This window comes from Bos indicus x Bos taurus, chromosome 7 (assembly GCF_003369695.1).
Source record: "Bos indicus x Bos taurus breed Angus x Brahman F1 hybrid chromosome 7, Bos_hybrid_MaternalHap_v2.0, whole genome shotgun sequence".
Taxonomy (NCBI): domain Eukaryota; kingdom Metazoa; phylum Chordata; class Mammalia; order Artiodactyla; family Bovidae; genus Bos; species Bos indicus x Bos taurus.
Window position 1 is genome coordinate 14,434,752 of NC_040082.1, and position 25,024 is coordinate 14,459,775.

Genomic DNA, 25,024 nt, shown 5'->3' on the forward strand with positions numbered 1-25,024 from the left:
AGAACTAACAACCAAAAAAGATGTCTTTTTCATTATAGGGGACTGGAATGCAAAAGTAGGAAGTTAAGACACACCTGGAATAACAGGCAAATTTGGCCTTGGAATACGGAATGAAGCAGGGCAAAGGCTAATAGAGTTTTGCCAAGAGAACACACTGGTTATAGCAAACACCCTCTTCCAACAACACAAGAGAAGACTCTACACATGGACATCACCAGATGGTCAACACCGAAATCAGATTGATTATATTCTTTGCACCCAAAGATGGAGAAGCTCTATATAGTCAGCAAAAACAAGACCAGGAGCTGACTGTGGCTCAGACCATGAACTCCTTATTGCCAAATTCAGACTGAAATTGAAGAAAGTAGGGAAAACCACTAGACCATTCAGGTATGACCTATATCAAATCCCTTATGATTATACAGTGGAAGTGACAAATAGATTTAAGGGACTAGATCTGATAGATAGAGTGCCTGATGAACTATACACTGAGGTTCGTGACATTGTACAGGAAACAGGGATCAAGACCATCTCCATGGAAAAGAAATGCAAAAAAGCAAAATGGCTGCCTGGGGAGGCCTTACAAATAGCTGTGAAAAGAAGAGAAGTGAAAAGCAAAGGAGAAAAGGAAAGATATAAGCATCTGAATGCAGAGTTCCAAAGAATAGCAAGAAGAGATAAGAAAGCCTTCCTCAGTGATCAATGCAAAGAAATAGAGGAAAACAACAGAATGGGCAAGACTAGAGATCCCTTCAAGAAAATTAGAGATACCAAGGGAACATTTCATGCAAAGATGGGCTCGATAAAGGACAGAAATGGTATGGACCTAACAGAAGCAGAAGACATTAAGAGGTGGCAAGAATACACAGAAGAACTGTACAAAAAAGATCTTCATGACCCAGATAATCACGATGGTGTGATCACTGACCTAGAACCAGACATCCTGGAATGTGAAGTCAAGTGGGCCTTAGAAAGCATCACTACGAACAAAGCTAGTGGAGGTGATGGAATTCCAGTTGAGCTATTCCAAATCCTGAAAGATGATGCTGTGAAAGTGCTGCACTCAATATGCCAGCAAATTTGGACAACTCAGCAGTGGTCACAGGACTGGAAAAGGTCAGTTTTCATTCCAATCCCAAAGAAAGGCAATACCAAAGAATGCTCAAACTACCGCACAATTGCACTCATCTCACATGCTAGTAAAGTAATGTTCAAAATTCTCCAAGCCAGGCTTCAGCAATATGTGAACCGTGAACTTCCTGATGTTCAAGCTGGTTTTAGAAAAGGCAGAGGAACCAGAGATCAAATTGCCAATATCCGCTGGATCATGGAAAAAGCAAGAGAGTTCCAGAAAAACATCTATTCCTGCTTTATTGACTATGCCAAAGCCTTTGACTGTGTGGATCACAATAAACTGTGGAAAATTCTGAAAGAGATGGGAATACCAGACCACCTGACCTGACTCTTGAGAAACCTATATGCAGGTCAGGAAGCGACAGTTAGAATTGGACATGGAGCAACAGACTGGTTCCAAGTAGGAAAAGGAGTACGTCAAGGCTGTATATTGTCACCCTGCTTATTCAACTTATATGCAGAGAGCATCATGAGAAATGCTGGGCTGGAAGAAGCACAAACTGGAATCAAGATTGGTGGGAGAAATATCAATAACCTCAGATATGCAGATGACACCACCCTTATGGCAGAAAGTGAAGAGGAACTAAAAAGCCTCTTGATGAAAGTGAAAGAGGAGAGTGAAAAAGTTGGCTTAAAGCTCAACATTCGGAAAATGAAGATCATGGCATCTGGTCCCATCACTTCATGGGAAATAGATGGGGAAACAGTGGAAACAGTGTCAGACTTTATTTTTGGGGGCTCCAAAATCACTGCAGATGGTGATTGCAGCCATGAAATTAAAAGGTGCTTACTCCTTGGAAGGAAAGTTATGAACAACCTAGATAGCATATTGAAAAGCAGAGACATTACTTTGCCAACAAAGGTCCGTCTAGTCAAGGCTATGGTTTTTCCAGTGGTCATGTATGGATGTGAGAGTTGGACTGTGAAGAAAGCTGAGCACTGAAGAATTGATGCTTTTGAACTGTGGTGTTGGAGAAGACTCTTGAGAGTCCCTTGGACTGCAAGGAGATCCAATGGAATGATGCTAAAGCTGAAACTCCAGTACTTTGGCCACCTCATGTGAAGAGTTGACTCATTGGAAAAAACTCTGATGCTGGGAGGGATTGAGGGCAGGAGGAGAAGGGAACAACAGAGGATGAGATGGCTGGATGGCATCACCGACTCGATGGACATGAGTTTGAGTGAACTCCAGGAGTTGGTGATGGACACGGAGGCCTGACATGCTGCGATTCATGGGGTCACAAAGAGTCGGACACGACTGAGCCACTGAACTGAACTGAACTGAGTAGTTTTCTGGTAGCATCTTCAGGATCTTCTATGTATAGAATTGATGGCTTATGGTGTCAGAATTGTGATCTCCAAAGAAGATTTAACTACAGGACCAGGGACCAGGCTTGGTCACTCAAGAGCTTTTGTATAGCAGAGTTTTATTAAAGTGAAAAGAGACAGAGACAGCTTCTGACATAGACATCAGAAGGGGGATTGAAAGTGTCCCCCTCACTAGTCTAAGCAAGGGAGTCATATAATTTTTTAATTAGTTATTGCAATAAATCGAAAGAATGTCTCAAGGTTGTAAAGATCTTACTGGACTCATTCCCATAATTTACTTTTTAAGATAACAGGATTAGCCAGAAGGTTTTCAGGAAGGAGAAACTGTCCTCAAGCAGGATATATGTTGTTATATAATCCTTAGTACAGAATTTAAACTGAGTTGTTTGTTGTATAATTATCAGTTCTAGGCTTAGAGGAAAAAACATTTTATGTGACTAAGACTAAGGAACATAGAGTAGAGAAAAAAAAAAAAAAGATATTTTTCCTTTCCTCCTCCTTGAGAATTCTAGACCTCTATCTCCACTTTGAGAGTCTCAGACCCCTTTCTCCTCCTTGGGGACCCAGGACTTCTTATCAACCTACCTAGGAACTGACTCTCTTGGTATCATGTCATCTGCAGACAGTGACAGCTTTACTTCTTTTCCAACTTAAATTCCTTTTATTTCTTTTTCTTCTCTGATTGCCATGGCTAAGACTTTGAAAGATATGCCGAGTAAAAGTGGTGAGGTTGAACATCTGTGTTTTATTCTTGATCTTAGAGAAAATGGTTTCAGCTTTTTGCTGTTGAGTATGATGTTAGCTATAGGTTTGTCATACATGGCCTTTATTATGTTGAGGTAGAGTCTTCTGTGACCACATTATGGAGAGCTTTTATCATAAGTGGGTGTACAATTTTGTCAAAACTTTTTATGCATCTGTTGAGATGATCATATGGTTTCTATTCAGTTTTTTGATGTGGTGTATCACATTGATTGGTTTGTGGATACTGAAAAATCCTTGCATTCCTGGGATAAATCCTACTTGATCATGGTGTGTGATCCTTTTAATGTATTGCTGGTTTCAGATTGCTTGTATTTTGTGGAGGATTTTTACATATATTTTCATCAATACTATTGGCCTGTAACTTTCTTTTTCTATGGTATCTTTGTTTGGTTTTGGTATATCAGGGTGATGGTGGTCTCATAAAATGAGCTGGGGAGTTTTCCTTCCTCTGCAATTTTTGGGAATAGTTTCAGAAAGATAGGTATTAGCTCTTCTCCAAATGTTTGATAGAATCTGCCTGTGAAGCTGCTAGGTCCCAGGCTTATGTTTTGTGGTTTTAAAATCAGTTTTGATTTAAGTACCTGTGATTGGTCTGTTTATATTTTCTAGTTCTTCTGTTTCAGACTTGGGAGAGTGTACCTTTTTAAGAATTTGTCCATTTCTTCTAGATTGTCTATTTTATTGACATATAGTTGCTTGTAGTAGTCTCTTACGATCCTGTACATTTTTGTGGTGTCCATTGTAAATTCTCCTTTTCCATTTCGAAATTTTATTGATTTAAGTCCTCTCCCTTTTTTTTTCCCCCTTGATGAGTCTGGTTAAAGGTTTATCAATTTTGCTTGTCTTTTTATAGAATCAGCTTTTAATTTTATTGATCTTTTCTGTGGTTTTCTTTATCATTATTTCACTTATTTCTGCTTTGATCTTTATTTCTTTCCTTCCACTGGCTTTGACTTTTGTTTGCTCTTCTTTCTCCAATTGCTTTAGGTATAAGGATAGATTGTTTATTTGAGATATTTCTTGCTTTCTGAGGTAAGATTGTATTGCTATAAACTTCCTTCTTAAAACTGCTTTTGCTGCATTCCATAATTTTGGATCATCATGCTTATGCTTTCATTTTCATTTGTTTCTAGGTACTTTTTGCTTTCTTCAGTGATCCATTGGATTTTTAAGTAGAATATTGTTTAACCTCCACATGTTTGTGTTTTTTAGTTTTTTTCTTATAGTGATATTTAATCTCATAGTATTGTGGTTGGAAATGGTTTTTGATATGATTTCACTTTTCTTAAAATTACTGAGGCTCAGTATGTTGTCCAGAATGTGATCAATCCTGGAGAATGCTCCACGTGCCCTTGAGAAGAACATATTGTGGCTCAGTCACTCAGTCGTGTCTGACTCTTTGTGACCCCATGGACTGTAGCACAGCAGGCTTCCCTGTCCTTCACCATCTCCAGAAGCTTGCTCAAACTCATGTCCTTTAAGTCAGTGATGCCATCCAACCATCTCATTCTCTGTCGTCTGCTTCTCCTCCTGCCTTCAATCTTTCCCAACATCAGGGTCTTTTCTGATGGGTCAGCTCTTCACCTTAGGTGGGCAAAGTATTGGAACTTTAGCATCAGTACTTCTAATAAATTTTCAGGGTTGATTTCCTTTAGCATAGACTGGTTTGATCTCCTTGCAGTCCAAGGGACTCTCAAGAGTCTTCTCCAACACCACAGTTCAAAAGCATCAATTCTTTGACGCTTAGCCTTCTTTATGGTTCAACTCTCACATCCATACACGACTACTAGAAAAATGATAGCTTTGACTATACAGACCTTTGTTGGCAAAGTAATGTCTCTGCTTCTTAATATGCTGTCTAGGTTTGTCATAGCTTTTCTTCCAAGGAGAAAGCATCTTTTAATTTCATGGCTGAAAAGAACATGTATTCTTTTCCTTTTGGATGAAATGTTCAGTTGCTGTGGCAGAAAGAGTCATAAACAAGATCAAACCCGAATATCAGGTTTCCTGAACCACTATGTGTTTAATGTTCAAGCTAACAATATCTGGTAAATAAACTCCAACATCTCAAATAACTTAACAAAGCAGGTACAGGTCTGGGATTTTAATAAACTGACATGATTCATTTAGACATACTTGCGGGATTGCTTTGAAGCAACAAAGCCTTACTGATTGTGATATTTTATATTTTTAATAGCATTCATGGATTTCTCTTGACTGTCATAGAAAATTTTTATGTAACTAAGTAATGACATTCTTATGAATTAATGAAATAGGAAAAGGAGTACGTCAAGGCTGTATACTTTCACCCTGCTTATTTAACTCCTATGCAGAGTACATCATGAGAAACGCTGGGCTGGAAGAAGCACAAGCTGGAATCAAGATTGGTGGGAGAAATATCAATAACCTCAGATATGCAGATGACACCACCCTTATGGCAGACAGTGAAAAGGAACTAAAAAGCCTCTTGATGAAACCGAAGATCATGGCATCTGGTCCCATCACTTCATGGGAAATAGATGGGGAAACAGTGGAAACAATGTCAGACTTTATTTTTTGGGGCTCCAAAATCACTGCAGATGGTGACTGCAGCCATGAAATTAAAAGATGCTTACTCCTTGGAAGGAAAGTTATGAACAACCTAGATAGCATATTGAAAAGCAGAGACATTACTTTGCAAACAAAGGTCCGTCTAGTCAAGGCTATGGTTTTTCCAGTGGTCATGTATGGATGTGAGAATTGGACTGTGAAGAAAGCTGAGCACTGAAGAATTGATGCTTTTGAACTGTGGTGTTGGAGAAGACTCTTGAGAGTCCCTTGGACTACAAGGAGGTCCAACCAGTCCATTCTGAAGGAGATCAGCCCTGGGATTTCTTTGGAAGGACTGATGCTGAAACTGAAACTCCAGTACTTTGGCCACCTCATGCGAAGAGTTGACTCATTGGAAAAGACTCTGATGCTGGGAGGGATTGGGAGCAGGAGGAGAAGGGGACTACAGAGGATGAGATGGCTGGATGGCATCACTGACTCGGTGGACGTGAGTCTGAGTGAACTCTGGGAGTTGGTGATGGACAGGGAGGCCTGGCATGCTGCGATTCATAGGGTTGCAGAGTCAGACACGACGGAGCAACTGAACTGAACTGAATGACATTCTAGTAGATAAATGGGCAACAATCATAAACATATAATTCTCAAAACAGGAAATAAAAAGTAAAACATCTAATCAACATATATTCAGTGTAGTGTTGAATCTCACAGTAATGAAAGAAGTGCAAAGCTTAAAAACATGTGTTAACGATGACTTACTTCCTAGTTGAAATGAACAGAGGGAAAACCCATAGGAATACAGATTGTCGGCTGGAGAGGGGTGAGGTCGGCCTGTCATTTACTGAAGAGGGACAGAAGAGAGTGAGGTCTCTGGGTTCCATCAGGCTGCAGGAACTAGGAGGGGCACGCTCAGATTACTCTAGATGGCAGAAGTTTGTCAGATAGATGTCTGGGGTGGGGGGAATGGGAAACAAGTCATCAGTCCTCAAGTCACGCAGAAAGTTCTTCAGGAGTCCTAGTAGTCTGGCTGCAGTTTTGATCACTTAGTGAGAACTCTTTTGTTCACTCTTAATAGAACCCACCTATACAGGTACACTCTGAGGATTCAATGAGATAGCGTACATGTAAATACTTTCAAACCATAATGTTTTAGAGGGATTTATTGGTTGTTTGGGGTCAGTGGCCTTCTTTGAAGTAGTGCTTCTTTTAACTTGACATCTATATTTTCTTCCTTTTTTTTTTTTTTTTTTTCAGTAAAATGGTATAGATTTTGTTGAGTAGGCCTGGCTTGTGATTTGGCCTGAAGAGGAGGAAACTATCATTCTCTTTGTTAATATCAAGATATCAGGAATATCAAGAATGAGGGACATAGCTGTTTTTTGTTTGTTTGTTTTATTCTTTTTTAAGGTGGTGTTTAACAAATTAAGTTCTGGGGTCATAGGAGCCTATGGAGGTACCTAAGCATTCACAGTGTGTGTGAGGGGGTAGATGTGGGAATGGAGCTGAGAGCCAGTTGGCAAGGACTGAACAGGTGGGTTTGTTCCCCTTCATCAGAATAGCTCTGTTTTGTCTGGTTTCGACATCATGATTATGGGTAAGACTTTACATCAAAAAGGAAAGTGGTGACAGGTTCAAATGGTAGTAACTTTGGCAGCCAAAGAGAAGAAATGAACTCAATGCTGACATTAATTGACAAAAGCTAATGAAGACAGAGAGGCCTGGTGTGCTGCAGTCCATGCGGTCGCAAAGAGTTGGACACAACTGAGACGGAACTGAACTGAACTGAATGAAGACAGAACTGATGCAATTAATCAGAGCAAAACTGAACACTACTTGATCAACATCTGGAATCCAAGCTGGCAAAAGAGAATTGATCAACAATAAGCCACTGCAAGGAGATCCAACCAGTCCATCCTAAAGGAAATCAGTCCTGAATGTTCATTGGAAGGACTGATGCTGAAACGCCAATACTTTGGCCACCTGATGTGAAGAACTGACTCATTGGAAAAGACCCTGATGCTGGGAAAGATTGAAGGCAGGAGGAGAAGCGGATGACAGAGGATGAGATGGTTGGATGGATCACTAACTAAATGGACATGAGTTTGAGTAAACTCTGGGAGTTGATGGTGGACAGGGAGGCCTGGTGTGCTGCAGTCCATGGGGTCACAAAGAGTCAGACACGATTGGGTGACTGAACTGAACTGAAGCCATGGTTGTATGTGTTGCAATGGCTAAAGCCTGAGACGGACTTCCTCCTCCTCCCGGGTCCCGTCTGAGACTAAGGACATTGAACTTTTGATAGGTAAGATTCAGCTGACCCTGTTACACTGTGTTGAGGACAATATTAGTGTTTTCCAGCCTCTCCCTGTATTTGCAGAAGACCATGTAGTTAGTTCTGGTCAATGAAATGTGAGTGGAAGGGATATATATTATTCAGCAATGAGGTGGGAAAAAGCTGATGCTTAATTCTTTGGACTTACTCTTCCTTGCCGTGGTGATCAAGAAGGCCAAAAGCTTCAGATGGAGGTACCAACAAGATGATGGTCCTCCAGCACGCTGAGCCCCAACTGGCTGTGCAGGGCAGAGGACCCTGCCTACAGACAGTGTGCCATGAGCGAGGTATAAAGCTTTGGATTCTTTAGCTACTACTGTAGTTAGAGCAGCATAACTGAATATCCACCAGGAGGAAATGGGGAGGCTCCAGGAAGGTTTTTCAAGGTGGGAAATTCCCAGGGGCTGCCTGGAAGAGAGCAAAGCTAGAACTGCCAAGTGAAGCGGTGGCAAGGTGAAGCGGGTGGGGAGTACATAATAGCTAGCTGAGGAAGGGATGTGAATCAGTGGAAAAAACATGTACTTTGGACTCAAATTGACACACCTAGGGTTCAAATTTAGGTGTTTTTTTTTTTTTTTTTTTTTTTTTTTGAGCAAGTTGCCAATCTCTCTTACTTTTCTAAATTTATAAAGCATAATACCTACATTACATGATTGCTGAAAAGATTAAATTATACATACATACACACAAATCCATTTAGCACAGTATCTAACAGTTGTTAAGTAATCAATAATCCTAGATGCCCCTTCTTTCTGGCCACTTCCCTCTAAGACCATTTCTGAGCTTGGTGGCTGCTAACTTTTGATCTCAAGGCCTCTGCAAGTGCGAATCCTTCAAGTTTAAAGTCCTTACTCCAAGGTCTGCATCCCACAGATCCCTGCTGGAGCTTTGAAACGGGAAGGGAATGCTGCCAAATCCTTGTCTTAATTGCTTTATTTGTAGTGTCCTTGGATTCTGAAGAGGGAATCCTAGCACTGTAACTGAGTCTAAAGTCTGGGCAAGGGAATGGCTGTGAGAAAGAAGTCTGGTGGCCAGCTTTCTCCTTACTGACATTTCAGTTACCTTCTGCCCAGTATGGGTAAAAGCATTTCCCTCTCCCTGCCTTAACTGGTCATTTAGAGCATCCTCTGGCCTTCCCCGGTGGCTCAGCTGGTAAAGAGTCTGCCTGCAATGCAGGAGACCTGGGTTCGATCCCTGGGTTGGGAAGATCCCCTGCAGAAGGGAAAGGCTACCCACTCCAGTATTCTGGCCTGGAGAATTCCATGGTCCATGGGGTTGCAAAGAGTCGGTCACAACTGAGCAAATTTCACTTTCTTTCCCACCTGTTTGGTACCTTCACTTCCTTCCATCCTGACCATTTTAAGAAATCTTTTCAAAGAAACTAAGCTTATTAGAAACTGAAGGGAAACACCAAGTCCCAAAATACAAATATGAAAACAAAGAAATGCAAAAGTTTACTGGACCAGTTGCTCTCATCTGAGCAAACTGGGATCATTCCCTGATATCCAGAGGCCTGGGAGCTATAAGCTATACACTGACATCCTGGGAAACAGGCAGAAATTACCTGATCCCAGAGTGGGTTTTATTGTTGAATTTTAGTGAAAATAGTTCCCTTGGTCCCACTCTGGTTGGGCTCGGGGACAGGGCGTTAATTTTATATTACAAAATAACCTTGACTATGCAGAAGGAAAAAATTGTATGTTTTAAAAGGAGGCATAAGATTGAGGGGAAAAGAAGTTGAGAAATACTCTTCGAGTAACTTAGAACCCCAGGGTTTCAAAGGCAAGGCCGCAGAGAAGGAAATGAGAGGAGAAAGCCTGCATTTACTGAGAAAAAGATCTCAGAGAGGCCAGGGCAGCATTCGGTGAGTAGGAACATTTGTGTCTTCTTGGCCTCTTACCCCATTCACCCTCAGCTGTTTAAAGGTGGGCTTCTTGGGACATTTCATCCAGTCTTAATGTTCCAAGGGGAGCACAGAAATGGTCATTTGATTTGAAAAAGTAGGCCGAACTTTTATTGAGTTATTTTTAAAGAACTTTAATAAGTTCTTTACTGAGATTTATTTTACTGGCTGGGTTGACTCTTCGTTCTTGCATGAGCTTTCCTCTAGTTGTAGCAAGTGGGAACCACTCTCTAGTTGCAAAGCACAGAGTTGCTTTGCTGCAGAGCAAGAGAGGGGCTCTAGGGCGCAATGGCTTCAGTAGCCGTGGTGCCTGCGCTCGGTAGTTGCAGCTCTTGGGCTCCAGAGCACAGGCTCAGGAGCTGGGGCGCAGTCTCTGCTGCTCTGAGGCATGTGGGATCTTCTGAGATAAAGGCTTGCACACATGTCTTCTGCATTGGCAGGCAGATGCTTCACCACGGAGCCACGTGGAAGCCCAGGGAGAAAGTTGTAATGTGGGTGGAGCATCTCCGCGGGGTCCGAGGGCCCCTTGTATATAGGTGGGGCAGTTCTGCGCCTCTGTTTCCCTTTTCTTCCTCTTCCGCGTCTGCAGCCTAACCTCTCTGCAACGGAAACCCTGCACAAGCCAGCATTTTGCAGAGCAGTTCTGGGTTCCTGCTTCGTTCTGAGGCGGGCCCGGGGCTCTCCGCTCATTTGCGGAGGGGAGATGATGGACATGCCTTGAGTCCAACGGGGCTGTGAGCTGGTTCAGGCGGTGGAGGGGGGAATGAGGGGAGCTCGGCTCCACCCAAGTGCCCTCAGAGTGCCAGCCCTCTCCTTATGCCCCCAAACCTCCGCTGCCCCAAAGGCTAATCCATGGGGGACCCCCCCCCCCGACACCAAATCTCCAGACAAGTGCAGGGAAAATAATTTGCACCCCTAAAGGGGTGCTTCTCTCCGCTGGTTCCCCCTGCACCGTACGCCTTATTGTTTTGTGAGTCCCTGTCTTGGGATGGCATCACCAACTCGATGCACATGAGTTTGGGTAAACTCCGGGAGTTGGTGATGGACAGGGAGGCCTGGCTTGCTGCGGTCCCTGGGGTCGCAAAGAGTCGGACAGGACTGAGCGACGGAACTGAACTGTCCTGGGAACATGGGGGTCTGCTCGTCCTGCCGGGTTTCCCCTGCCCCAGCTAGCCACCTCCTCGGCGGGGGCTCCCCTGCGCCCGCAGGGCTCGGCCCAGCGCCCCGCGCGCCTGTGCTTGCCGCTCCGGCTTCACTTTCGCTTTCACTTTCGCTTTCAGTTTTGGTCCCGGGGCGGCCAAGGCAGGCGACGGCGGCGTGGTCCCCGAGTCCCAGGTACTCAGTGAGACAGACCCCAGTCCGCCCCGCTGTTGGGGGAGGCTGAGTGCGGGAAGAGCGAGGCCAGGGCGTCCTTTCTGTGGCGGCCCAGGGACCCGGGGAGGAAGGGAATCAGCGGGCGGCGGCCAAGTGGGGCCGGGGGGTGCGGGGGGTAGGGGTGGTGGGTGGGTCGCGAGGCTGGGGATCGTGTCCGCGGGGAGGGTGGTGGGGTTGGCGCAGGCTCAACAGTGGCCTTGCCTCTTTCTGCACCGGGAGCTGGCCAGCGGCGCAGAGCTCCCCTAAGCCCCGCCACTTCCCGGCAGGCAGGCGGGAGCCGTCCTCTGCGCTTCTCCTTGAGGCTGGGTTCCTGCCAGCCTCGCCCGCTGTGCTCCAGAGGAGGGTCAAGAGAGGTGGTGGGTGGATGGCGGGGGAGAGGGGTTGAGGTTTGGCCAAAGAGAGTATCTGGCGGATAGTAGTTGGAGAAAACAAACCTGAGTTCGGTGAGTTGCAGGCGCAGGGATATCGTCGCAAGGACAGTTAAGCGTCCTCCAGATCAATTCAAGGCTGTCCCTTCTTCTGCACTTCTTGCCAATAGTTGCCTGTCCTCCCTTCGCTGTGGCTCAGCCAGGAGTTTATTGAGTTTAAAGGCTCTCCTGTTGGAGCAAGTTAAAATTCTCTCTCGGTGTCTTACTAGCCTGGTGGGTCTGCAAGTTAATTTCGGGAGGAAGGAGAAAGTGCAGACACTTCCTTACCTTTTTCTTGGAGGTTCTTTGTGAGGCCAGGTTTAGAAAGAAGTGCTCTGGTTTCTACTAAATCCCCGAAGTATTTGCTCTCTCTTCAGGATGGAGTCAACGACTTAAGAAAAAAAAAAGACTGAAAAATTGCCCAACTTGTCTCTTTTTGCACGGAGTTGCAGTGGTACTGATAGGCAGCGCATTTTCAGGTGGGCCTAAGTAGAAAAGTTCTAATACGTTAAAAAATTGAATCAATATTTTAAAAGTTTTTACTACCGGTAACTAGCTATCATCAGTGCTTGTTAATTTCATTGCTCAGAGCCTTTGGAAGAAGTCCTGTTACCTCTTGATGATGGATTTGACATTCCATGGTGTCCCAAAAAGGGAAGGAGGAGACAGCCCAGGACCAGTTGCCCTGACTTCCTGTGTGAGTGGGAGAAGTCAGAATCACCAAAGGCAGTTAGTATCTTGAACTTTTTCTGGCTGTGAAAGAAAGTTAGGAACTCTGTTACTGCAGCGCTTTAATCCACACCATTGATTGTCAAAGAAGATTTAGTAAGATCAGATGTCAAAGGAAGATACTTTTTAAAACTTTAAAGGAGTACAGTCAAGAACAGGAAATTCCTTTAAAGCCCTTATGTCTCAGTCTGTGTATATTTAACTGCCTTCTTGATATTTCCCCTTGGATATCTCTAGACATCACAAATTAAACATATTGAAAAATGAAGCCTTGGTTCCCTCTCCTCCCTTTAAAATATTTTCCACCTCTGGCCTTCTCCATTTCAATAAAGGATACCTACCAACATCCAGACATTCATTCTAGAAACCTGGCAGCCATTCTGATACATCCTGTCCTTTCCCTCAGTCCTTACTTCTCCAGTTCCAGTTCAACTGCTCAGTCGTGTCCTACTCTTTGCGACCCCATGAGTCACAGCACGCCAGGCCTCCCTGTCCATCACCAACTCCTGGAGTCTACTCAAACTCACGTCCATCGAATCGGTGATGCCATCCAGCCATCTCATCCTCTGTCGTCCCCTTTTCCTCCTGCCCTCAATCCCTCCCAGCATCAGAATCTTTTCCAATGAGTCAACTCTTCGCATGAGATGGCCAAAGTATTGGAGTTTCAGTTTCAGCATCAGTCCTTCCAATGAACACCCAGGACTGATCTCCTTTAGAATGAACTGGTTGGATCGCATGCAGTCTAAGACACTCTCAAGAGTCTTCTCCAACACCACAGTTCAAACGCATCAATTCTTCGGCGCTCAGCTTTCTTTATAGTCCAACTCTCACATCCATACATGACTACTGGAAAAACCATAGCTTTGGCTAGATGGAACTTTATTGGCAAAGTAATGTCTCTGCTTTTTAATATGCTATCTAGGTTGGTCATAACTTTTCTTCCAAGGAGCAAGCGTCTTTTAATTTCATGGCTGTAGTCACCATCTGCAGTGATTTTGAAGCCCCCCAAAATAAAGTCTGTCACTGTTTCCATTGTTTCCCCATCTATTTGCCATGAAGTGATGGGATTACATGCCATAACCTTAGTTTTCTGAATGTTGAATTTTAAGCCAACTTTTTCACTCTCCACTTTCATTTTCATCAAGAGGCTCTTTAGTTCTTCTTCACTTTCTGCCATAAGGGTGGTGTCATCTGCATATCTGAGGTTATTGATGTTTCTCCTGGCAATCTTGATTCCAGCGTGTGCTTCATCCAGCCCAGCATTTCTCATGATGTACTCTGCATATAAATTAAATAAGCAGGGTGACAATATACAGCCTCGATGTACTCCTTTCCCAATGTGGAACCAGTCTGTTGTTCCATGTCCAGTTATAACTGTTGCTTCTTGACCTGCATACAGATTTCTCAGGAAGCAGGTAAGGTGGTCTGGTATTCCCATCTCTTTCAGAATTTTCCAGAGTTTGTTGTGATCTACATAGTCAAAGGCTTTGGCAGAGTCAATAAAGCAGAAGTAGATATTTTTCTGGAGCTCTCTTGCTTTTTCAATGATCCAGCAGATGTTGGCAATTTGATCTCTGGTTCCTCTGCATTTTCTAAATCCAGCTTGAAAATCTGGAAGTTCACGGTTCATGTACTGTTGAAGCCTAGCTTGGAGAATTTTAAGCATTACCTTGCTAGCATGTGGGATGAGTACAACTGTGCAGTAGTTTGAGCTTTCTTTGGCATTGCCTTTCTTTGGGATTGGAATGAAAACTGACCTTTTTCAGTCCTGTGGCCACTGCTGAATTTTCCAGATTTGCTGGCATATTGAGTGCAGCACTTTCACAGCATCATCTTTTAGGATTTGAAATAGCTCAACTGGAATTCCATCACCTCCACTAGCTTTGCTCATAGTGATGCTTCCTAAGGCCCACTTGACTTTACATTCCTGGTCTTGTTTTGCTGACTGTATAGAACTTCCCTATCCATTAACAGAAAATTGGATTAAAGATTTACTGAGTATGGCCCTGCCCATCAGAACAAGACCCAGTTTCCCCACAGTCAGTCTCTCCCATCAGGAAGCTTCCATAAGCCTCTTATCCTTCTCCATCAGAGGGCAGACAGACTGAAAACCACAATCACAGAAAACTAACCAAACTGATCACATGGACCACAGCCTTGTCTAACTCAATGAAACTATGAACCATGCCATGTAGGGCCACCCACGATAGACGGTACATGGTGGAGAGTTCTGACAGAATGTGGTGCACTGGAGAAGGGAATGGAAAACCACTTCAGTATTCTTGCCTTAAGAACCCCATGAACAGTATGAAAAGGGGAAAAGATAGGACACTGAAAGATGAACTAACTCCCCAGGTTGGGAGGTGCCCATTATGCTACTGGAGATTGGTAGAGAAATAACTCCAGAAAGAATGAAGAGACAGAGTCAAAGCAAAAACAACCCCCAGGTGTGGATGTGACTGGTGATGGAAATAAAGTTGAATGCTGTAAAGAGTAATATTGCATAGGAACCTGGAATGTTAGGTCCATGAATCAAGGTAAATTGGAAGTGGTCAAACAGGAGATGGCAAGAGTGAACGTTGACATTTTAGGAATCAGCAAACTGAAATGGACTGAAATGGGTGAATTTAACTCAGATGACTATTATATCTACTACTGTGGCCAGAATCCCTTAGAAGAAATGGAGTAGCCCTCATAGTCAACAGAAGAGTCTGAAATGCAGTACTTGGATGCAATCTCAAAAATAATAGAATGATCTCTGTTCATTTCCAAGGCAAATCATTCCATATCACAGTATTCCAATTCTATGCCCCAACCAGTAATGCTGAAGAAGCTGAAGTTGAATGCTTCTATGAAGACCTACAAGACATTCTAGAACCAACACCCCAAAAAGATGTCCTTTTCATTATAGGGGACTGGAATGCAAAAGTAGGAAGTCAGGAGATACCTGGAGTAACAGGCAAGTTTGGCCTTAGTACCAAACAAAGCAGGTCAAAGGCTAACAGAGTTTTGCCAAGAAAATGCGCTGGTCATAACAACCACCCTCTTCCAACAACACAGGAGATGACTCTACACATGGACATCACCAGATGATCAATAGCGAAATCAGATTGATTATATTATTAAGGCTTACTGTTGCAAATACGTGCCTTCCCACTCCCCCTTGCTACTGAGCATGTATTTCCTTCCTTTACTTTCTGTGTTTTAAGCTCAGTGGGAAGCAAGGCCTTTCTCCCACGGAGAAGCAGCAAGGCCAGATGCCTGCTTTGTGTCCTCCCTGCTGGTGGTTGGACACCTCACTTTTGCTGAAACAACAGGAAGTTGCAGGCTAGTAGAGACCTCCTCCTTTGATGACTGCATAGGTGTTAGCATCTGATCTCTACGCATTGGGGTGGCTTCCTCTAAGGTCTAGTGCGGGCAGGGAGTGGTCATCTAATCACATATTTGTCTAATATAGTTCTAATTGCCCATCTTTGCTTGTTTTATGAGCCTGGCTTCCCAAATGACCTGTCAGTTCTGTGATCCATTTAAGGATCTTCAGCCAGAGCTTGTTCTTGCTCTCAGCAGAGGATCCTGACTGATAGAGTTAATTTAAACTTTGAAAGCTAGATGATGCTTTGTAGTAGATGTTAATAATTGTTGTTGACCATAAACTTCCCTCTTCTTGTGACTCATTAACATAGGAAAGATAATTTTACTTTCAGGAAAAGACCTAGTATTTTTTTTAAGTTTGTATCTATATCATGTTAATTATGGGTGGATGCATTCTGAAATTATGCTCTCTTGATAATATTTTAGTGATTTTTTTTTTCTTTTGTACATTTGTGCCTCTAGCCATTTCAAGCAAGATGATATCTCCATCCATCAAATGGTCACTTGGAACCAGGCCCTTACTGCTTTCGACACTGTTGATTCTCTTAACGGTGGCAACTCCATCCTCATGTCAGAGCAGGGAACCAACATCTCCAAAAGCTAGCAACGGGGCACCATTTCCTTGGAATAAAATTCGACTTCCAGAGCACATCATCCCAGCTCATTACGATCTCATGATTCACGCAAACCTCACCACTCTGACTTTCGGGGGAACCACACAGATAGAAATCACAGCCAGCAAGCCCACCAGTACCATCATCCTGCACAGTCACCGCCTACAAATATCCAAGGCCGCCCTGAGGAAGGGAGGTGGCGAGAGGCAGGCTGAAGAGCCACTGAGAGTCCTGGAAAACCCACCTCAGGAGCAGATTGCGCTTCTGGCTTCTGAGCCGCTGGTCGTCGGCCTCCCATACACCATTGTCATCGACTACGCTGGCAATCTTTCTGAGAGTTTCCATGGATTTTATAAAAGTACCTACAGAACCAAGGAAGGAGAAGTGAGGTAATTTTTGTCTTTTTTTTTTTAAAGTTCAAGTGCTACCCACACTAAATTTATTATTTCAGGTGGCTTGTCCTTTAAAACTTCCTTGATTGTTGAATTCTTTCTTTGGTTTTGTTTTGCATGTCTTTGCATATTTAAAAATGGCTTATAGTCTTTTTCTTTTTTTTTTTTAAATCTCATTTTTCACTCTATTTGAACCAATTTTCTTTCCTCCAGCTCTATTAGAGTAAATACCTACTTGTTTATTTAATTAGACTTCTGGGATAGAATATATGTTTTAAATTCTCTTGGCCTAGGTACCAGTTTCCAAGGGCCGCTTTAACAAAGTGCATAAACTGTGTGACTTAAAACAGTAGAAATTTAGTATCTCACGATTCTGGAGGCGAGAAGTCCAATCAAGGTGTCAGGAGGCCTGTGCTCTCTAGGTCTCTGAATAGCCTCGTTCTTTGCCTCTTCCTAGCTTGTGGTGCCATCAATCTTTGACATTCCTTGAACTGCAGCTACATCAGTCTGGTCTCTGCCTGCCTGTCACACGGCCATTCTCCAGGTTTCCCTCTTGTTTTAAGGACACCAGTTATATTGGACTAGGGCTTGACCCGATGGCCTTATCTGAACTTGACTACATCTGTAAAGACCCTATTTCTAAATAAAGTCTCACTGATATTAGGTAATAAGACTTCAAAATATATTTTGGGAAGACTCAATTCAACCTGTAATGGCCTATTAGAGGAAATATTTCTGTCTCAGTTGAAACCATTTTAGGGATCCTCTCCTGCTTGTTTTAGTTCCGTTTTTAAAAACACAATATATTTTGGGAGATTTTATGCTAAATTTTAAAATCAAAATTTTTTAGTAGCTTATACTTACTTTTCTGATTCCATATTATTTTTTGAGGTTAAAGAAAAGTCAAATACTACAGAAAAGAATTTTTGAAAAGATAAAATGTATCCCCATTATAACCCCTAGAGATAACTATTGCTTCTGTTTTAGGGGAACATCCTTTATACTTTTTTCTGGATATACATACATGTCATTTTATGTAAATGGAACTATGTTGTATTTTAAGTTTCACGAGGGAGCTTTTTTATTAAAAATATATGTTGACATGTATTTTACATGATGACTGTCACTTTACATCATTTTAACAACGTTATTAAAATGCATGTTTCTGTGTTGATTTATTTAACTAATCTTCCTATGGATGGAAATTAGGTTGTTTCCAACTTTTTAGCATCAGCAACACTTGGACAAGCATCTTTGTAAATCATTTCTTTAGAATAAATGCCTAGAAGTAAAATTGCTAAGTCAGGGGTCAACAAACTTTTGATATGCCTTGCCATATTTCTCACTAATATTGTGTAGTGGCAATCCTTTTAGAGCCAAAATACCAACAGATTTTCCCCTTTAATTTGTTACATTGATTATTAATGAAGCTGTGCAGCTTTTGATGTGTTTATTGACTATTTGTATGTTCTTCTTTTGTGAGTTGCCTGTTTATGACCTCTGCCTGCTATTCTGCTTGGTTGGTGGGTGAATTTTTACTTATTTTTAAGAGCTCATTATTTGTTCAGGTTATGTTAACACTTTGTTAAATACCTTTTGATCAATTTTCCCTGTTCTTTTACTTGTCTTTTAGTTTATGATAGCTTTTGTCATATAAACGATTTTTTGGTAGTGAGATTCATCAGGATTGTGATAGCTTTAGGAATTAAGACATGATCATACACCTCACTTACAGTCCCTGGTACTTCCTGCTGTGTTTTTATTCCCCTTTACGGAATTTTAGGATACTTGCATCAACACAGTTCGAACCAACTGCAGCCAGAATGGCCTTTCCCTGCTTTGATGAACCTGCTCTCAAGGCGAGTTTTTTAATCAAGATCAGAAGGGAACCAAGACACCTCGCCATCTCCAATATGCCACTGGTGAGTCTAAATTGTGTATCTCTGATGAGGAGTCCATTCATTCCCTGTGGCTTGCCTCTCCCCATTGCCAGTTAACATTCAGGCTACCTGTTTTGTTTGTTTCATTGCCTGACAGATAACTAATTTTTCTTTTTCACTTCTAACCTATGCTTTTGGTTCAAGCAGCAATTTATTTATGGTCAAAGGAAAAAAACATTTTCCCTAAAAACAAGCAAAATTAGGTAAGAGTGACACTGCAGGTCATCCACGTTGACAAGAGAGAAACCGTATAGGAAATTCAGGTCAGGTTCAAGTGAGAGTGCCTTTCGTAAAGCACTTACACTTTTCTCATAAGATCTTTTAAAAGGATTTTTAAAGGAAATGCTCTGTCGGATAAGGCCATATTCCTATGATTTAGTTATGTCCTATAATTTCTGCATACTATATTACTAATATTAGCTATACAGTTTGTATTAAAAATAACTGGCATGAAGTTGGGCAGATGGAAGTTAAAAAAGTAATCTTAAGTTGCCTTTAAAGAAGTCATTATTTTCCAGTTCCAGAGCAGATGTGGACAGTGTTCCCTTTGAGTTTTATTTTTTATTCTACTTTTTTGTTTTCCATTATGGTTAATTACAGGATATTGAATATAGTTCCCTGTGCTATAAAATAGGACCTTGTTGTTTATCTATTCTAAATATAATAGTCTGCATCTGTTAGGCTGAAGCCCTTCTGATTTTTCAAAGCGGAAAGGAGAAGATGACCTTGCCAAATGAATAAAATTACTCAGCGAGGTCCATTCCCCTATGATTCTGGTAGCACTGGAAACACAGAAGCTGAGCTGTCGGTCTACCGCTGATACATACCACTGCTGAAGCACACACTTCCTTTGTTCAGAGAAGCTCACCGTGGATGAGACTCAGGCTGGAATAGGCTTTGCCCAGAGTCCGGAAGGGTATCATACCTCATCCCTATGCTGGCTGGGGAGGCAGTATCTTCACATGAAGGGACTCAGAGAGCCATGAACCAACTTCCAGTGTAGTATTTCCCAACCTTTAGAACTCTATATTGCTCATCGAATCCCTTAAGTCGTGTCCGACTCTGTGCAACCCCATAGATGGCAGCCCACCAGGCTCCCCCGTCCCTGGGATTCTCCAGGCAAGAACACTGGAGTGGGTTGCCATTTCCTTCTCCAATACATGAAAGTGAAAAGTGAAAGTGAAGTCGCTCAGTCGTGTCTGACTCTTTGCGACCCCATGGACTGCAGCCTACCAGGCTCCTCCGTTCATGGGATTTTCCAGGCAAGAGTACTGGAGTGGGGTGCCATTGCCTTAAGGACCCCCTAAAAGAGATTCTGACATTCCACACCAGAAGCCTATATAAAAGGCAGACTTGTGAATCCTTACCAGACAAGAACTTTTGTCTCTTTCCCCAACACACTTGTATATAGAAAGGTAAGAAACAGTTATGCCGTTTTCCTAATATAAATTTGAGATAGAGAAAATGCTTTTTCAAATTATAGTTCCCTCCCCAAATATTATGGTACTGCTGCCTGGGGTGGGAGTGACTTCTCTAATTAGAGAATTACAGCTTAAGAAGAATAAAGGAACAGGGGTGGTTTGGAAGTGAGGGACAGACTGACCCACTAAACAAGACTGGTATAGATTTCATAGGTTTGTAGGGGGAAGGCCAAAGCCCAGAGGCTTCACAAAGGTGCTGGAGTCCAAATCCGTGAATCCAAATCCATGAATCCAAGTCCGGGACCTACTTGTTGAGGATCCAAAAATATCTAATGTAATCTTGCTCTTGGATGGGCCATCCCTCCTCTTGGCAGAAATCTAACAGAGGTGCCTGAACTTAAGCTTCAGACATGGGGTTGAGAGGAAGGACAGCGGGGTTTCAAAGGGTCTTTTTGGAGGCTAGAGAAGAAAAATATACCTTTGGAACACCGAAGTGTTTGGGGCAAGAGTTAATCAAATCTAAATTTGAATTCGTTTAGTTAGCTTACTTCCCTACTAATAAGCGCAACTTCAAGAACAGAAATTTTTGTCAGGGGTAAGCTGAAGACATTTTAAAAAGAAAGGTGATTTCTGGCCCTTTAAGAATAAACCTAGGTTGGCTGTCAGAGTCAGGATATGAATGCCCAAAGGCTGACGAGCAGGCAACCATAGCTTGTGGCTGGTGGGTATCACAAAGAAGGATAAGGACATAGAAATAGAGGTGGAAATGGGATTACAGGAAAAAGGCATCGTTAATGTGGATGTTCTCAGACTAGTTTCGACTGGTCTTTTCTCCAAGATCCTGCCCACTGCTTTCTGTTGGCTGAGGTAGTAGACTTTCTTCTTGGGAAGCCGACCTCTTAGCCTGTACCTCTGTGGCTCCAACCCCACTCTGCAAGGCTGCTCCCTGATTACACTGCAAAACCTGACTTCACTGAAGCAGATTAGAGTCTGGAGGAGACTTTGCAGGGTCAGGCCCAGGCATGGGTTTCTTTGAATTGTTTAAGAAAGTAGAAGCTCTTTTAGGTTATCCATGGTGACACATGCACCCAGTTAGACACTGCATTTCCAGATTATTCTCGCACTTTGTATTATGTGGGCTACATCTTGGCAAAATCAGCAGTCTCAGTTTTGCTTTTTCCCAGCCACGTTACCAATCCTCATGTGCAAATATGAGTCAGTTTGTAATCGTCTGGCTTATTTAGAAGAGATTTAAGTGGTGATGGTTATATAACTGTGAATATAATTTAAAAAAACCCCACAGAATAGTATACTTTAAAACAGTGAATTTTATGGTATATGAATTATATCTCAATAAAAACATGGAGGAGAATGGTTTGGCTTTCCTATCTAAATTACTTAAGAAAGAAATACGTTTTTTGAAAAGTCTTTATTGATTTTGTTACAGTATTGCTCCCGTTTTATGTTTTGGTTCTTGATTGTGAGACGTGTGGAATCTTACCTTCCCAACCAGGGATTAAACTCACATTCCCTGGATTGGAAGGCAGAGTCCCAACTGCTGGTCCACCAGGGAAGTCTCTGAAAGAGATATTCTTAAATAACTATACAAATGTCATGTCATATACTTTCAGTATGTCCGAAACTTAGGACTATTTCTCTTTATAAAATGTTTTCAGTGTCTTGGGTAGTTGGATTCTTTGATGATCTCAGTTATCCTGATTTTAGGTTAAATCTGTGACTGTGGCTGAAGGACTCATAGAAGACCACTTTGACGTCACCGTGAGGATGAGCACCTACCTGGTGGCCTTCATTGTTTCGGATTTCAAGTCTGTCAGCAAGATGACCAAGAGCGGAGTCAAGGTGAACTTGTGATTGTCACATAGGGTGACCTACTTGCCCTGGTCTGCCTGGGACGGTCCTGGTTTTATAACTGGAAGTCCCACATCCTGGAAACGCTCCTCATTCTCGGACAAACCAGTTTGTGGGCCATCCCACTGTCACAGATGCTCTTGTTTACAGTGGGGTCTTACTGGCAGAAACACATGGGGAGACGTGGCCTGGCCTGGGTCATGGTGCTGGCTCCACCATTAACTGGCTTTCTGCTACCTTTGGAGATGAGCTTACATTCTGTAAAATGTATACGTTGGATTAGATCCTGCAGTGGTTTCTCAGGTTGCTTCTTCTGTCTATAACTTTCTGCAGTTTGGAAGTGAATGTCACTGACTATCCGAGCTGGGGATTTCTAGCCACGGGAAGGAAGTAAGAGAAGACAGCTTGGAGTATTAAATGGCTCTGGGGAGAGCATTTGGGTCAGGGAGTACTGGAGTGTCAGGGGAAGAGGTCTTGTTTCAAGGAGTTCTTGCCACTGGGTGGGTCTCATTGTGTAGTGAGCAACCTACACAATTGTACACTGCAGCCCTGAATGCAAAGAAGATTTTCAAAGAGGAAGCAGGCGACTTTTTATTTAAAATGACCTCATTTATTTAACTGAGGCCTGGGATAGTTAGGGTTTCTCTTCTGAATTGCCTTGTCTTCTGTAGGGCCTGAATAAGGTCCTGAATAAAGGGTCTTCTTATCCTTGTGAAGATATCTCTGCTTACCTGGGGATTTGAAGCTAAGGCTTGAGACTTGACTGTAGGAAGCAGCCTAAGTTCAGCAGTGAAATTAACAGTAAAAAACACCCACTCACTGATTTGCCCACTTCAGTGAATCCTTTTTGAATGGTTATTTTTATGTGTCTTTCATACTGTGATATTGTAATTCATAATAAGAAATATGTATTTGGTCTTCATCCTTGATGAAGGCTCAGAGCTACTAAAACTCTTAGAATGTCCTATGTGTTGAGAACCATAAGTATTATCTCTTGTTATGTTAATAAAAATTTCCTGGGTAACCTAACTAAGGCTGGTTGACTGGGAACCAACCATGTGATGGGAGAGTTGGGACTGGAGACTGAGTTTCGTCACCAAAGTTCAATCATTTATGCCTGTGTTGTGAAAACTCCATAAAAACTCAAAGGGTGGCTCCTGTGAGCTTCTGGGTTGGTGAACCAGTGGAGGTATAGGGAAGGTGGTTTGGTAGGAGAGGACGTGGTCGTTACAGTGCCTTTTTCCAAACCTTGTTCTAAGGCACCTCTCGCGTGTGGCTGTTCATTCCTGAGTTACATTTGTTTATAATGGACTGGGAATCTTGTCGAGTAAAATGTTACTCTTGAGTTCTGTGAGCTGCTCTAGCAAATTAAACTCAAGAAGGGGGTTGGGAACCTCCAGCCAACAGCTGCTAAGTCAGAAGCATGGGTGGTAACTTGCACTTTTGATTGGCATCTGGAATCGGGTTAGGGAGCAGGCTTGTAAGACTGAATCCTGTAGAATGATGCTCTCACACCAGGAGTGTCAGCATGGAACTGAATTGTAAGATACCCAAGTGGTGTTGGAATGTTGCTTGGAGATGTGAGGGAACCGCCCCCTCCCACATATATCTACATTGGGGTTAGGTCCCCAGAGCCCCTTTTGTGTGCCAATAGTTTGAGTCATTTTCTTTAACACATTAAACTCACACTTTATGTCGTGTCTAGAAGTTGTCATATATGAAGTCTTGGTGTGGCTGGTTCTGTGATTTGTTGTTTCTGCTGGCTCTTGTTCACGGTGTCTTGTTCCTTCATGCTATGTACTGTGAATCGTGTCTATGAGCTTTTCTTACCTGACTTGAAGGTGAATTTTTCCAGAGAGAGTTTGTATTTCGCTCCTGTCAAGTGACCTGGAGACTTTGCAGCCTTGGGAATCACTTTAAATTATTGGCTTCAGGTTTTTGGACCACCTAGGTTTATTGTGAGTTCAGCTGTTAGACGGCATGAAGTTTAGCTTTTAGCCATAAATTCTCTGAGGAGAGTCTCTCACTATTCCTCATACATCACCAGGGTTTGAATAAGGCTTTTTTCCCCCCCTTGCAGTCTCCTGGAGGAATTTGGTGATTCTTTCTAGTTTAGACTTCCAGTAAGGGCTTGGTCCTTTGGGGTCTAGCAGGGGACATCTCCTACCCACCTTGAGCAGGTTCTGGATTTTGTCTCCTTTCCCTGTTGAGTTCTCCAGTGCCATGAAGACCTCAGCTCAAGTCCATCTATAGTGGTCTAGTGTCTTCAGGGCAAAAGCTGGCTGCAGTGACCCTCTGCTGACTTCCGAGGGTCCTGCAGTCATTTCAGTTTGGGACACTAAGTTGTCTTTACCTTTTCACTATCTCATGTAAACATTTAGGAAGACATTTTTATATTTGTTACTCATCATCTATCTGTTGTTTTCAGTAGGGGAATTGATCGAGAACAATCAGCATTAATATAAGAAATAGCAGCCTGCCATTGTCATCTTTAATACTGGCAACCATGTCCCACACTAGGAAGCTGTTAGTGTCAGGCTTCTCGAGAAGCCACGATGGCATCTGGATCACTCCCTTGTGTCTTCCTCTCCAGGTTTCCGTATATGCTGTTCCAGACAAGATAAATCAGGCAGACTATGCACTGGATGCCGCGGTGACTCTTCTAGAATTTTATGAGGATTATTTCAGCATCCCGTATCCGTTACCCAAACAAGGTATAGGTCTTGCACAGGTGTTTCAAACTGGCATTTAATGACCCCCACAGTAGATTATATCTTCCTAACTGGCATCTTCCCCCATCAGCTCAGCAGCCTCTCAAGTCATTAAAACCCCAGCAGGTTTTTGAGGCATGTAGCATGCGGAAACTTTTGCCTTCTGATTTAAAGACAAACATGAC

The 25,024-nt window shown here is 42.7% G+C and overlaps 1 protein-coding gene across 3 annotated transcripts in view; it reads left to right on the forward strand.

The window, feature by feature from the left end:
* ERAP1 (endoplasmic reticulum aminopeptidase 1) overlaps positions 1–25,024 on the forward strand; it is a 129,783-nt gene that overhangs the window by 83,172 nt on the left and 21,587 nt on the right. The window contains exons 1-6 of one of the 3 annotated variants that reach the window (XM_027545549.1): positions 11,243–11,345; positions 12,169–12,270; positions 16,355–16,895; positions 18,682–18,820; positions 21,985–22,119; positions 24,722–24,842. In XM_027545549.1, the coding sequence (XP_027401350.1) occupies positions 16,369–16,895; positions 18,682–18,820; positions 21,985–22,119; positions 24,722–24,842 (922 nt within the window). In that variant the 5' untranslated portion in view covers positions 11,243–11,345; positions 12,169–12,270; positions 16,355–16,368. Of the gene's footprint in view, positions 1–11,240; positions 11,346–12,168; positions 12,271–16,354; positions 16,896–18,681; positions 18,821–21,984; positions 22,120–24,721; positions 24,843–25,024 lie in introns of those variants that run through there. The other 2 variants (XM_027545548.1, XM_027545550.1) reach the window with 2 other exon arrangements.